A 15550-nucleotide genomic window follows, 5' to 3' on the forward strand; every position below is an offset into this window, starting at 1 on the left:
AACTTGTAACTCTTGAGGAAGTGATAGTACTTGCTTATGTAAAATGGTGCCCTGTCAGCTTATTTTTACACATGGTGTTTTATGTTTAGCTGGACAGATATTTATTATGGTTTACTTCTTGCTGTCAACCACATGGCAGATTGCTTATTTTCTTATGGGTTTGAGAAATGGGGAAGGAAATCTATCAACCTGATATAATAGGTATGTTAACTGTTACATAAAAGGAGGAAGAATATCTTATTTTATTTAAAAATACAATAGAGTCAAGACACAAAAAGTTGGACAGGGAACAAAAGTAATAAACATAAAATGCACTGTAAATAAAACACCAGTAGCAGTTGGACTATTGATGTTGGTGGGAGCTTTGCCATTGACTTTGGTGGGACAGGATTCACCCAAGGATGTGGCCCCTGGCCTGGGGTCCACCCTGCTAGGCTACCTGGGTGTGTCCTTGCTTCCCACCAGTCCCAAAGACTTCAGCTCCAGCCAGAACCCAAAGTGGTTCAAGACCTTGGGTGGAGATACCCCAAGTCTTGGGCTGAAACCATTTCTTACTCAGGGTCTGAGTGGCTGGGACTTGCAGCTCAGTGCTTCTCATCAGAGAAACCAGAGCTGAGCATGTGCAGAACAAAACTCATCTATATTCATTCAGATTCAAGTTTCCTCAGCTTGAAGGTGGTTAGGTACCATCTGGAAACATTTCTGGTATAATTTATATTGTTTTATGTTATTAGGACTGCATTATGCCACAGGAATACTGGCTGTGCATTCAAAAAAAAGGCTTATCTTTTTAAGTGAGGCTGGGAGTGGAACCAGCCCAGAACAAAGGGTCACTTCAAAGTCAAGGATGACTGTTTCAGAAGGCGAAATCACAGCTGGATCCAACTTCTAAGGACGGGAAAAATCATAATCTCTGCCAAAATCACCCTTTGATACACTTGCAAAGATAACAAATGATACACAGAAGGTTTTGGGCCGAGGTGTAATGACTCTGTACTGCATCCTGCAAAACCAAAAGATTGTTCTCCTGAAAAAATCCCACTTGTCTTCACTGAAGTCTCTGTGTTAAGTGACAGTGAATATAACTGAAAGTAAAAGGTTGATTTGGTACCTGCTGTTTCAAAAGCAAAGAAAACATGTAAGAGATGCTTGGGTGGTGATCAGTGGTGCCTGTGAGATGAATGACAGTGCTCTGTGTGAGGGCCACAGAAGATGGCTGCATTGCAGGCTCCCTGTTTGTTACCTGCAGGCTATAGGAAGTATTCTATTCACAGCAGAGATGCTCAGACTTTGACAAGTTTTTTGTGAAAGAGGCAGTTGATATCTTAATCTGGAGTTCACCTGGAAGAGCACTGTCTGCTGGCATTAAGCCAATTGCAGGATGTTGGTCTTAATTTCCAGGTCTATCATAATTAAATAGCCCCTCTTCTAAGCAAATTATTCATAAAAAGCAGTTCTGCTTTGTTCTTGATGACCATAGTACAGCTGTGCACACCTGTGGATAGGCCCAAGGGAGCTTCCAAATGAAATTGCTTTGAAATATGCTTCTTCTGGGACACTCTCGAGTGATATATAAACTTGAAATAATTAACTAGGTTATTTTCTTAGTGAATAAATTGTATGTCCTCCTGCCCCCTAGGACCTTGCCAAGTTCTCTGGTCCTCCATCTCTGCACCAAAGGTCTGTTCCTCTCCTGGGGACGTTTCCCCTCCCCAGCGCTATTTTTTGCCAAGGAAGTGATTTCTTATGATGTGTATGTCTGTGACAAGGCAGGGAATTGGGGACCAGTTACTCCTTCATTTTCAGTGCAGAATTAAAACCACTATGTTATGTTTGTTTTGCAGGATTTGTTAGGGTAGATGGCTGTGTAGGAAGTAAAAGGTCTACCGTGTTGTTGGCATCCTAGAAAGCAGCAGAATTCATAGGAGACGCTCCAGTACCACAGTCTTCTCATCTATTTAACCAGTTCAAAGTTTGTGACTGCCCTGTCCCAGTTTTATGGAGGTGGGCAGTTGTCCAGCCAAAAGCAATCCTGGCTGACATGGATTTGGGTAAGGCTCAGGTGAAAAGGAGATTGAGTGAAGAATCTGACATGAATGCATTTAGGTAAAGACTTAGATGTGTCTTCCTGCTGAAGGGAGAAGATATTTTTCCCTCTCTGTATGTGTTGGGAACTCCCATGGTTAATGAAACAAGATTTTTGTAAGATTGGCCTAAACCCTGCTTTTCTTTATTTGTCTAAATCCATGTCTGTTGGGAGCATGTTTGAGAGCTGTTGGTGGGATACAATTCCTGACACAGTGGGCCTTATAAATCCCCAGCCCTGTTCCTGCAGTTGTAATTACTTTCTCATAGTAGGGGAGTTAGTGTGTAGCCAAGAGAAAGGGATTTAAGCCAGGATTTATGACGGGTGTCTTGGAAAAGCGAAGAGGATTTTTGGTTTTGTAGTTGATGCTGTGGTGACAGAATTGAAGCATGGATTTAATAGTTGCCTCAGTTAATTAAGTTTCTTAGCATGTATTTTCCCACCTATTACACTAGGTTTTAGCTGGAGCTGATGAACTACCAATCTCACTGAACTGTACTGTAAATTGCATTTAGAAGTATTTTTTCCTGCATGTTATTCTCAGCATAGTATTGATGTCTGTGTGCAGTGTGTACTGCTGGAAAATTTGTGTTTCAATCTAGCATTGCATTGAAATAAAATAACCTTTTTCCTTTTCCATAATTAATGAGGAAACATTTTCAAAGCCCTGTTGTTGAAGCCAGCTAAATGGTGCAGTGTGGGTATCAGGGTGGGGCTGTTGGAGTTGGAAGATGCAGTCTGAGATGGAAGATGAGGTTCATCCCTGTAGGCTGTGGGCACACAGCTTGGAGATTTGTAGAGCAGAGCAGAGAAAATCTGTTAGTCTGCACAACGCATCTTACAGAGGAGGTTGTCCTGGAGTAGCTGTTCCCTCAGGTTATCAGGTTGAGAGGTGTGATGTACATCCCTGCAGCATCCTCAGGTTTAGATTCATCCCAGTAATACAGGGTTTGTGCACTCCACAAGCTCTCTGCAATGTGAACCAGAGTGTGGTAGATGGGCAAGTTGGAACATTCACTTTTAAAATACTCTCCTGCCCACAACAGGAAAACCTGTCTGAAATCTGAGAGACAAAATTTGCATTTTTGTTTTGCCCACTTATGTGTGGGCACTGAGTGACTGTGGAGCAGGGTGGGAGCTGGACTGGAGTATCGCCTCTCTCCTGGGATTGCACAGGGTTTGCAGCATGACTGAGAGTTGGAAGCAGAACTTTGGTGTTGTTTATTTTAATTCGCCACGGTAGGTCTAGATAAAATGCCAAAGGAGACGTTTCACCCTGTAAAAAGGTGGAAAATGGGAAGTTTGATTTGCTGAAATGTATGAGGGCTGTAGCACTGTACCTGTGCAGTGATGCTGATGTAGAATGGTATTCTGGTCTGGATAATGATGGCAGCATCTTTCTTGCAGGCCCAAACAGGAAGATGGATTGTCAGAAAATTACCAATTTTGGAAACCAGCTACTTCGTCGGAAAAATGTGGACTGCTCTCGAGAAGACAGTCGCCTCTCGCGATGCCTTAACACGTTTGACTTGGTGGCTCTGGGTGTAGGCAGCACTTTGGGTGCAGGTGTCTATGTACTGGCTGGGGCCGTGGCACGGGAGAACGCAGGACCTGCCATCGTCATCTCCTTCTTGATTGCCGCCTTGGCTTCCGTGCTGGCGGGACTCTGCTACGGAGAATTCGGTGCTCGAGTTCCTAAGACGGGATCAGCTTATCTCTACAGCTACGTGACTGTGGGTGAGCTGTGGGCCTTCATCACAGGCTGGAACCTCATCCTCTCCTATGTTATTGGTAAGTGTGGTGGGTGTGCTGCGAGAGCCTAGCTTCGGTTCAAGGTGGCAGCCTGGTGTGTAGGGTCACCCTTGTTTCTGGTCACGCCTGTGTTACTGTTACAAATTAGATGCTTCACTCTTGCGCTCACCGGGATTTCAGGACTCATCAGTGGGATGCGTTTTTGATGGCTGCTGTGCTGCTGGCTGAGGGCTTATTGCTGCTGGGAATTCCTTGAATCTCCACCTTGTCCCTCTGGCACCCCCTGGCTTCTGCACACTTGCTAGGGCACTAAAGAATGTCCTCTCTGCTGAGAAAGGAGCTGCTCACAGAAAGATGCTTTTATACAGAGTGTCTGTACTCACACTTGATCAAGGATTAATTCTGGTCCCTTTGGGATCTATTTAAAGTATCTGGAGATAAGAGTTTTGTCTTGTGAAGTGCTGCAGAATTAATCTTGAGATGATCTGCAGGTTCAGAGTCTCTGGAAAATACAAAGCAAATCCCTCCTAAGCCCTTGACTCCCACTAGGAGAGGCCCTGGCTCAAGCTCAGAGCATGCGCTGTGCAACTCAGCTGATGCATTAAAACTAAGCCACACTTTGCTAATTAAGGATTTGTGTCTTTTCAAACACATTCTGGGCAGGCTGCTTGTTATCACGCCTCTAAGGCTGCAACAGACTCGCCAGTTGAGACTGAAAGCTTGCTAGTTAAACTGAAAACCAACTGTTTGCTAAATTACTGAAGGGAGTTGGTTTTTTTAAATGCATTTTATGGGATTTGTAAGCATTACCTCGGAATTTAGTTTCCATGGTGCTTGGAGGGTAAGATCATATCAAGAACAACATAGTGGCGTAGCAGCTGCCTGTCTGAGATCATGCTGGCTTTCTTCTGTGTGTTACCTGAAATATTTTTCTCCTCTTCTCCTTCTTCTTAAAAAAAAAAAAGAGAGAAGATGAAAAGCCAGAGTCAATTAAACTCCTCTCCTTAAGAAATCTGAGTCCTGTAGCTATTTTGTGAATTACATTCACTGCAAGGAGTAGATAAAAATAATTTTTAAAAAAGTAAGTGTTTAATTTCTTCCACACTTCTACAATGGACTCTGCTTAGGCTACATGTAGAAAAATTGAACAGACTTCTTGGTAATTTTTCTTCTGTTCCAGAAAGGTAATGATAAATCGTCTCCTTCATGCCCTTCATCTAGTTGGTTTTGGGGCCATTCCTACCATGATACTGGACGACCAAAATGAGTGACATAGGTTTTGGGGCAGCAACCACGGCTGATTCTGCAAATGCACAATGAAAAGTTTTGCCTACTGAATGTTCTACTCCGAGGATCTGGGCTCAGAGTGGTATTTCCGAGATTTGTTTTCCCCCTCTCATAGTGGATTTTGAACAACTGTCGCAGTTCTTGTTTCAGAGTTGACTGCTCAGTGTATTGTCACAGGGCAGGAAATTCAATTAAAAATAAGTAGATACAATCCATGAATGTGTTCAAATATAACTTCCTTACTTTTATTTCAGTCCTGTGTTAAGAATGTGTATTTGCAAACTGTCTTTCTCATAATTTGTGAGAAAGGCTAAGGTGGAAAAACACTGGGGGAGGATATGAGGTGTAGGAGGTCCCTTTATCTTGCCCAGCTTTTCTCTCAGAGCTAATTGCCCCTCTTGAGAGCAAGGACAACTCCCAGCAGCTTCTGGGGCATGGAGGAGAAAGATATGTTGGCTGCCACTGTTAGGCCCCAATCAGCTCTCTCAATGAGACTTTTGAAAGTGTTTATAATGGTTCCTGTATTCTGAGTTAGACACACGGGAGAAATACTGACCAGATAATCTCAAGAGGTCAAAACAACACAAAAGTTTACTGGCAAACTTCTGAAAAATTAGGAGACTTTGGCTAAAGACTTACTACAACATCTGATCAAGAACACTTCTCACAGCATTAATTTAGCCCATCCAACTTGACAAACTTTACACCTGTTAGTTACTCAAAATCTTCCAAGAAGAGGGAATTAGAAGAAGGAGTGAAAGACAGAGAAGATATGGAAAAGCACACAGAGCTACCAATGCCTGGGTTCCAGCAGTGTTCAGATACAAGCTCCAAGAGGAAGGTAGGGTCAAGATGTGCTGCACTCATGCTCAGCCATAAAAACCCCTGGGCCTTTGTGGGCCCTTCACCCAGGTGGGACTTCAGGTCATACGGCCTCTCAGGAGCTGGGTTAGGCAGAGTGGAGCCCTGCCCCTGGTGTGCCAGTGCAGTGCTGGAACAGAGGCTGGGGGGTGTGGGGACAGGGCACTGCCTCACCGGGGCAAAGCTTGACCTGCTCACTCACACACACAGGCATCCCTAAATATCTCGGGACATCAGTCTCTGACAGGCAGACGCTGCACTTCAGAGCCAGGGCTTGAAAGGGACAGAAAGCTGGTTTTTTTCTTAATCTTACAGAAAAAATGCCAAGCAGTGCATCAAAAATGTGCATCTCTAAAGAGCTCGGCCAGCTTGGTGTTTTCATGCTGAGGTTCTCAGAAATCGGCTCAGGAAGTATTGTGAGTGTGGTAAAAGAAATCCTGGAGTCCCAAGGATGAGTGGCCAGTAACTTTTAATTAATTGAAGTGACTTGACTTGGGGGAAGGCTTGTGTGGAGTCTTGGAGGTGGGTGATGAGAAATAAATGGGCGTGCAACTTATCAGTTGTGGTCTAGAGAGAAGGAGAAAAGTGTCCAGGACCAGAATCTGATGTGAATTTTCTTCTGGGATGATGTGGGTTTGGGGAACTGTGCCAGATTGTGGGATGCGTTTCAGGAACTAGAAACTGGCGGGAGCTGGTAGTATGATGAGTAACAGCATCTCTGTTCAGTAGGTGCTGCTGGGGTTTCCTGGCACTCGGTGACCTCCTTGCCCGTGCTTGTTCCTGCAGTGAGCCCAGCACCTGAACTCTGCAGTTCTCCTGGGAGCTGTGTGCTGTAGGCAGGAGCCAAATCTGCTCTGGTGAGGCTATGCTGACCCAGAACTGGGTAAATCCTCCTAGGTACAAGCTGAATGTCTTTACACTGTGCTCTCTAATAACAGCAAGATATTATCCAGATGTCTGTGTTGTTGAAAGAATGTCAGATTCCCTCTGCTGCCTCGAGCCTGTTGGTTACAGAGAGTTCCAGATAAATGGCTGATAGTTATGTGGAACTGGCATCGAAGCAGCTGGCATCTAATATAACACATGCAGGAGCTGGGTGTTCCCTTCCTAGAACATAAAATATTACAGCTAGGACAAAAAATAGCACTAAAATAGTCTTTTTCCTCAAATCGTGCCAAAGCTAACCTGAAAAATTGTAATGTGGTGTACAATAACTTTTGCAATTTCTCAGGATTAAATTGATGGCAGTGATGTCCAAACTCTTTAAAGGTGTGTTCACACTGTGCACTTTTCTGTCTTGGTGAACAGAAGAGTCTCCCAACAGGTCTGTTCTGCAGCTTAATTTTTATGCTGTTGCAAAGCTGGATTGGGCAGGTGAGTGTTCCCAGCTGTGCTGCAGGTGCTGCCCACCGCTGCTGCAGAGGATTTGGCTGTGGGTGAGCACAGACATTGTTTGACAGGATTGCAGGTGCCGGAGTTGGGACCTGAACACCCACTCACAGGTGAGTGTGGCAGGACAGACTGTTCTGGGTGGAAAGGGGCCCCTGATGGCATCCTCTGAGGAGCTGCTCTGCAAGCCAAAAGCAAGCCAAGGTCTTTTTTTAACTAGGTAATTATGTACAGAAATAATTATGATATGCATTTAGGTGCTATTATATACAGTGTATGTACTGTATGAGACCTTGGGAGTGTAGCCACGTTAACACAGGAGAGGGAAAAATTGGCTTTTATACAAGCCTACTTATTTCACAAAATGCTGCCACTGTCTGGTGGTAGCTCTTTGTTGTTACTATTTCAGTTCTCTAAAATTACATTTATGGCCCAGACACTGTCCCCAGCTTGCTTGTCCTGAGACCCCAGGTTCAGTTCTCACCCCAGCAAGCTGCACGTAGTTGGATGCACTCAAACAGAAACAAAAAGTGGCCCCAGAGGGCAAAGCCTGAGCACTTGCTGCAGGCAGGAGCTGTTCCACTTGCTGTGGTCATCCCCAGCACTCTGCAGTAAGCTGACTTATGCTCAGATAACATGTAATTTGTATCTGAGTCTTTTTCCTGCTTGGATGCTGTGGCACTGGAGGTCAGAGCTGACCTGGGTGTTTCCAGAGTGCAGAGCTGGCCACTGGTGTGGTCCAGGCTCTGGTGCTCCAGCACTGCACTGCTGGAGGGCAGCTGGGTTCTGTACGGGCCCTCTGCCTGGGCTGCAGCCCCCTAACTGAGGCTGCCAGGGGCTTTTGCCAGCATTACCTTTGGTCCTCTCTGGTAACAGAAATGACCAGGTTTGGGGGAAGGGCCCTTGGGGGTGTGAGGAAAAGGTCAGTCAGGGCAGTATCACAGGCAAAGCTGAGGTTTGCAAAGAAGCCGGACTAAAAAGATTTTTCTCATCTTGTCAGCTCAGGGTGAGTCTGAGGCCCACCGCCTGTGTGTGTTACTCTCAGAGCAGATGCCAAGCATGAACACAGGCTGTGGGCTGGGTATGGATATGAAAGGCTGCTCCCAGCACCCCAGCACCTGGGAGCACATGCAAGGTTGCTTTGAGGCCCTCTGTATTGAAAAGCCTTACAAGGCTCCCCCTGGTTTGGAACATGTGCCAGCCACAAAGGTGATCTTTGTCCTTTCTATCCTCTGGCAGGAACCTCGAGTGTGGCCAGAGCCTGGAGCGCGACGTTTGATGAAATCATAGGGCAGCACATTGAAACGTTTTGTAAAAAATACATGACGATGGATGCTCCCGGAGTGCTAGCAAAGTACCCAGACATCTTTGCTGTGGTAATAATCATCATCCTAACAGGTGAGGCACTGGATGGGTTTGTGGGTCTTGCACCTCCTTCTTCTGTAATCTCATTGTTTGCTTTTGGAATGAGCATGAAGTCCTGATTTATTTTGAACAACATATTAAAGACTTTCTTTGCTACAAGTGTTGGATTGACCTATATAGCTGCTGAGGAGTTAGCACAGGGCATAGCCTGCTTACAAGGTTTTGAATTAGAGGGGAGCATTCTTGATATTTTTGAGCCACTTTTAAAGCTTTCAATCAAATTTTTTATAAGGAGGAAAAGAAAAGATGACTTGTTATCCTCAATCAGGTATAGGAGTTTAATCCTTCCCTCCACAAATCCTATTACACAAGAATTTCATGCAGTTAGTCTATCAGCCTTATTCCCCCTTTGATAATCTGCCAATTTTTTATGCTTTCAGCCAGAAAAGTGAGGGGAAAAAAAGAAAGAGGACTTGGTTATAGTTTCATGTACTACTGTTTTAGTTTTGGGTGTTTTTAAATATGTACAGGCTTCAGTTTGCAGAAGTGAGTACAAGACTCCAGAGAATTAAATGTGTCACACACAGTCCGCATTTCTTTTTTTTTTCTAAAAGTGTGCCAAGCCTTTGTTCATAAATTGGAAAAGTTTTGACAACTTGCAAGATCAAAATTCTTCTGAATTTTACTTTTACTCCAGCAGGGGCTTGCAAAGCATTACCAAGTTTTGGCAAATTTAAAAAATTATGCTTCTATACTCCTCTGTAGTTTCCAGCAGGCAGAAGCTGCAGTGTCCCACTAGCAAGGTTATCTTGACATCTCCCACTCTGATTGGAATGGCCTTCTCAGTTTAGCTGTGCTCATAGGGGCAGGTCTCATAAGCAAGGGATGCTTTGGCATTTGGATTTGCATTTGGATCTAGGACTGCATTGATGGCTGCTGAAGCCAATAGCAGCCCTCTGTTTTCAGGATTACATCTGAATGAGAGAGATTTTCCCCTTTGTTCATTTGTATGTAATATGAATTGCTCTCATTTCAAATCAGAATCTGATCTTTCATTTCAGATACAATTTACAAAATTTAGAACTCCTTACTTTAGCACTGCTGAGGTGTAAAATTACAAAGGTTACTTTGTACTAAGGTGGCTTTATGCTCCTGCATGAAGTAAATTCCATGGATTTTAATAAAAAAGGCAAACCATTCTTTTCTAAAAAAAAGCTGCTGAAAGAGCAGCTTTAGTCTCAAATACCATCATCACAAGTTTATATCTGCTTGCACTGTCTTGAGCTTCAGATTTCTAAAAAGTACCTTACAAGTTTTTGCGTGCTGGTATGTAGTTCTATCAAAGACTCTTCTGATATGGCTGTCTCAGCTTATTTCTTACTTTCAAAGAAGGAAAGGTGAGTACACAGGATGCTCTTCTCTCATTGAAGTCCCTTGGAGTAGCAGTAGAAGAACACTGTGTTGTGCTTCTCTTCTCCCTTGGGCCTGTGTGAAATTTTTTTACTTCTCCTTCAGCCTTAGATTTGAGTTAAAAGTTTCAGTTTTTAAAAATCAGACACCTGAAGAGGAAGTTAAGAGAGCTTCTGGACCTGAGAAGCCAAGCTATGCTTCAGTGAGATTTTGCTTCCCAAGGCCTGTAGCCGTGCTCTTCTTCAGACAGATCATCTTAAGACCAAGCTGAAATCCTCCTCTCACTGAACTCACTGGCAAAGCTCTTGCTGATTAAGTAGGAGCAGGATTCCTAAGATGCCACCTTCTTTGTCTTCAGCTCTAGAAGTAGCTATTGTAAGCAGAATCCTCCTGGATTTGGTCCCTGCTCATATTTCCCCCAGTTTCTGAGGAAAGTTGAGTGTTGTTCATAACTTTTGCATTTGGCCAAGACCTCTAAGACCATGTTCCTTCATTGAAAACCACCTGTTGTGCTTTCTTTGGGTCTCTGTGTGAAGTTTGAGGGTGTGGGAGTAGTTCAAGTGTATTAGCAAAGCACTTTACCAGGGACATGGTCCACATGGGCATGCTGGATGGGAGAGTGTATCACATTCTGCAGAAATAATGTCTGAGCCGAAGTCCCCATCCTACTTCTGGCTTAGTGAATCCTGAGCTGCTTGGCTTTGTGAAGAAATGAGATGGGATAATTTGGGCAGAGCACAGTGTGAACGCCGTTGAGCTATGCCTGTGAGTCCCCAGCACCTGCTGCTGATGGTGAAATACCTGACCTATGCCATTTTTTCCCCAGGGCTTTTAGCTTTTGGTGTGAAAGAATCTGCCCTGGTGAACAAAGTGTTCACCTGCATCAACGTCCTTGTCCTTGGATTTGTCGTGATCTCCGGCTTTGTGAAAGGATCTGTTAAAAACTGGAACCTGACTGAACAGGACATTTACAACAGAAGCCATAGCCTTTTCAAAGACAAGTAGGTTGGATGTTTTCTTCTCATCTCAGAAGCTGGTGCATTTTCAAAAGCAAGTTTAAATGGGGGGTTGTGGACTGAGATAGAAAAGCAGTGAATGGGATGGCTGCCTCCTTTGCCACAGACCTTGGAGGCAAAGCTGTCTTTGGTGGCTGTTTGCTGAAAGCAAGCTGTGCTGATGGGCTGAAAGTGCTTGGAGCAGCTGTGTCGTCGTGGGCCCTGCTGCAGGACTGACCATTTCTAGCCTTATAACCAATATAGCACCCAAAGTTGAGAGAAAAGAGCTCTTTAGACAGTGTTCTACTCAAGTGTACACCAGGCTGGCTCTGGTGCCTGTGTGAAGCTATGTCCAAGTGTAACTGTGTACTTTGTTTGAATACTTGGGCAACATCCTTTGGCATTGTTATACCTTATAGAGAACTTGTTGCAAATGCCTCAATAAAATGAAGGCAACTTGCAGGTTACTTTTAATGCATTGCTGCAAGCATGTCATAAATCTGTTTTTAATGACATTTTGCTTGGCCAAAATTCTGTCATCCTACACAAGATCAAAATTAATGAGCTTATGAGGCCTACCAGTAAGACAAAGTGATTAATTTTTGTTTGAGACTGTATCACACAGGATAAGAGCCTTTATATATCTCCACTTTTATGATGGTCTGCAAGGAAGCACAGTTGGACAAAATTTGGTGAGATTCATAAGTGTTGTGTGGGTCAAATTTATCTTGTGTAAAAGCCACTTCTTGAGCCTCTTTTCAAAATTCAACCTCTGCAAAAGAATGCTTCTATAGGACCGGTCCCTTCTCCTTTCCTCCTGCTATTCCCATGCAAGGAGCAATTACTGCAAGAGTTTCAAAGTATGAGTGCAGGTCTTTGACCTGTATGACTTACTATTTTTGTAAAACCTGACTGGGGTTTATTTTATCATTATTTCCAGAGTGATCCACATTTGAGTTGTACTATTTCTGTTGGCCAGATTTCATCTAAGTCTCAGCAGAGCTTCTATGAGAGAGTTCAGATACGTATAAGTGAGAAGACTTGCAGATTTGGGATTTAGTTTAGTTTACCTGCCTTAATTCATCTTTACAATGACTTTTCACTGAAAATGTTACCTAAGTCACTTGAACTGAAGGGCGTGCTTGTTATATCACTCAACAGAAGGCACATGGATATGGGGTTGCAATCCAGAGTGCACTGGGATCAGCCTGTGTTTGTCTGTTGACTTAAATGAACTTTGGTTAAGGCCCAGCAAAGCAGTTGGTGTGTCAGGGATCCAGGCTCCATTTCTCTCTCATGGTTACAGGGGTGATTTGGGTATGAGCTTGGCACATGGAATTTGAGAAGATGGGGTGGATTTTAAACAATCATGGCACCCTGCATTCCTTTCTTATGTCTACTCACCTACCTTTTATCTGAGTCCATCTAAAGTAAAAAGTGGATGGTTCACGTGTTTCTCAGTCTTTAGTTTTTCCAAAAGCTTCTGTTCAAATGAATTATATGTATGTGCACACATGCAGTAATGTTAGGAAATTATTTTTAATGTTCATGCTATTTTCTCCTTGTCTTAGCCAAGACGTTTTTATCCACCCCACGGAACAGGTGGTGGGAGCAAATCATGAACCATTTTTATTCCATGCCTTCCCCAGGCTGTTGCAGGCCAGTCCAAAGCTCAGCAGTGGGTAGGGCTTAGCATTTTGCCTGGTATGCTAGCATATGAAAGGGAGAGCCTGCTTCTTCAAACTTTGGCTTTGGATTTTGTTATGAGCTGTGTGAATAGCTTTGTGACTCCCAGCTAGGCAGGATCACTTCTAACCCAGTGCCATGCCTTTCAGTCAAACACAGGAAGAAAAGCTCTACGGTGTTGGAGGGTTTATGCCCTATGGATGGAAAGGAGTCCTCTCAGGGGCAGCCACGTGTTTTTATGCTTTTGTGGGATTTGACTGTATTGCTACTACAGGTAAGAGGGAAGATGTCTTCGTTGTGGTTGTGAACCTGGCTGCCAGTAGATCAACTTTCAGTAACATTGGAGAGCACAGATAATAGGGAATTCAGGACACCACGTTTGTTGTCCCTCTGAACCTCAGCTCAAAATAGGCTTTTGGCTCAGCTGCTCCTAATAGTGAAAGTGCTAAATTTGTTCAAGTCTCTGAGTGCCTTAGTGCTGACTTCTAGCTGCTGTAGCACATGGATAAACTGTTTAACCACGAGCTTCCTCCCTTCTTTGCCTGCAGGGCCCAAGCTAGTGGATGGTCAGTGATGACACAACCAGGTCAGATGTTCAGGTTTTCCAGCTAGGCAAACAGGGAAGGCCCAGCTTCACATGTCTGGTATGAGTTTGAGCCTCTAACTCTAGATGGTACTTTAATTAACAGGTTATTCTGGAACAGTGTTCTTCAGTGCCTTCAGCTGCAGAAGCTCTGATGGCTTGGAGAATTTTAAAGATCCAGAGAAAGAGGAAGCCTCTGGGGAGTAAACTGTACCCTAGAGCTGTGCTTTAGAATCAGGAGATTTTACATGTAAAGGTTAAAAGGCCTCATTTTGAGAGAGAAGCCATCAGCATGGTCGTATTTCTTGGGGCTAAGATGAATCTTAATTTCCTGAAGAAAGGATTGTCCTTAATTTCACATTTGGCAAGAACGGTTGGAGCAGAGGGCGAACGGAATCATCACAGAGAGATAAAGCATTACTGTGTCTTCTTCCAAGCAAGGAGCTGGAGAAGTGTTGGCTCCATTATTCCAGCCAGCCCTGGAGCTTCTCCTTGTGGGAGAAACATTCATCTGCTTTTGACTTGTAGGGGTATGGATCTGTGTTTATCAGTTCATCCTGCTGAAATGCTGTACCTCAGGAGTTCTTGCTTTCAGAGCAGCTTTGTAGGACTAGGAAAGTGCAAGTCTGTTCTGTAATTGATCGCTGCCTGAATTTTGGGGAATTTTGGTTTTTTACACACATTTTTTCCTACTTGGTTGTTGAAAATTTTCCATAAAAACTAGAGGAGGTCCTTCTGTTACGAGGTGTGTTCAAAGAGCCATATGACTTTCAGGCACTATGCCCTTCTCCAGAAATGGGCACCTATGGTGCCATGATCCTGGTGTATTAGTTCTGGTAGAGATGTTACTAAAATGGACATCCATGGATTTTCCCTACAACTGCAGAATAATTTCTTGTTCCATCATCTGTGATCATTGAATTCTTCTTGGGTCTGCAGCATCAGTAGGATAGAAGGATGATCTGTTTTGGGCAAAGCACTATTTTAATCCACATTGTTTCTGTGCCTGAGTTTACAAGGCTTCCACAAATGTGTGTCAGAAGTGACAGGAGCAGCAGAAATGGGAGCAAACAGGCTGTGATAACCCAAATGGATGGAGCCAGGCCATCAACAGCATTATGGCCAAAGAGCACCTCTGTACCCATGAAACCTTTGAAAGCCCCCGCCAGCACACCTGCCCTAGGCTGAGATAAAGGTCTTGCTTGTCCTTTAGCTGATAGTTAAATTTCTTTCTTCTAGGTGAGGAGGTAAAAAACCCTCAGAAGGCCATTCCTATTGGCATTGTGGCATCTCTTCTCATCTGCTTTGTGGCTTATTTTGGCGTGTCAGCTGCCCTGACGCTCATGATGCCTTACTACCTGCTGGACACCAATAGCCCTTTACCCAATGCCTTTAAATATGTGGATTGGGATGGAGCCAATTATGCAGTGGCTGTCGGTTCCTTGTGTGCACTTTCTACAAGGTAAGACACTGCTCTTCATTTTTGCATCTCTGAAGGTACATCTCTCATGTACCTCCATCTCCTTTAAGAAATGGAGTGGAAACCAGGGATGAAATTCAGGGCTACTGACCTCAAAAGGACCAGGATCCCACCCTGTGGTAGGTACCAGAGAAGCAGGTGACCAGTATCACTTCAGAAAGTCCCATCTTAGCAGAAGAACCAGCAGGTGCATCTCAGGAATATAAATCTGGATTGAATGACTAAATCATGGAGGCAGCTATGCAATGCAGGCACAGTTTGGGTGCAAGACATCCTGGCCTGCTGGGTGGAGAGCAGACTTGTGTCAGGTGGTGCAGGGTGCATCTTCAGGAGCACATGGGGCTTACCATATCCAGGGCCATCTGTCTGCAGGTTACCTGCAGGACAGCCATCTGGATGGGAGGCAGGGCAGGCTGGAGGCAGAACTTTTCACCTCTTGAACTTAGAAGGCCTATTTCAGATCAACTTAGACATACTCAATTAGGTGAGCATCTCACAGAGGCTCACAGAAGTTACAGCTCTTTTACGACCTGAAAGTCAGGCTGGTTTTATGTCCCATGGCTAAGTTTAGCTATCCAAAATCATAGAGCTGCACTCAGTTACCAGCTATGGGTATTCAGAGGGAGCCCTTGAAGGAGAAGCTGAAGGGAATGAAT

The 15550-nt window shown here is 44.2% G+C and overlaps 1 protein-coding gene across 2 annotated transcripts in view; it reads left to right on the plus strand.

The window, feature by feature from the left end:
• SLC7A1 (solute carrier family 7 member 1) overlaps positions 1-15550 on the plus strand; it is a 36015-nt gene that overhangs the window by 12030 nt on the left and 8435 nt on the right. For both annotated transcript variants that reach the window (XM_058045821.1, XM_058045822.1), the window contains exons 2-6: positions 3494-3877; positions 8615-8773; positions 10977-11151; positions 12981-13105; positions 14654-14876. In XM_058045821.1, the coding sequence (XP_057901804.1) occupies positions 3508-3877; positions 8615-8773; positions 10977-11151; positions 12981-13105; positions 14654-14876 (1052 nt within the window). In that variant the 5' untranslated portion in view covers positions 3494-3507. The remainder of the gene's footprint in view (positions 1-3493; positions 3878-8614; positions 8774-10976; positions 11152-12980; positions 13106-14653; positions 14877-15550) is intronic.

This window comes from Melospiza georgiana, chromosome 2, assembly GCF_028018845.1.
Source record: "Melospiza georgiana isolate bMelGeo1 chromosome 2, bMelGeo1.pri, whole genome shotgun sequence".
NCBI classification, from domain to species: domain Eukaryota; kingdom Metazoa; phylum Chordata; class Aves; order Passeriformes; family Passerellidae; genus Melospiza; species Melospiza georgiana.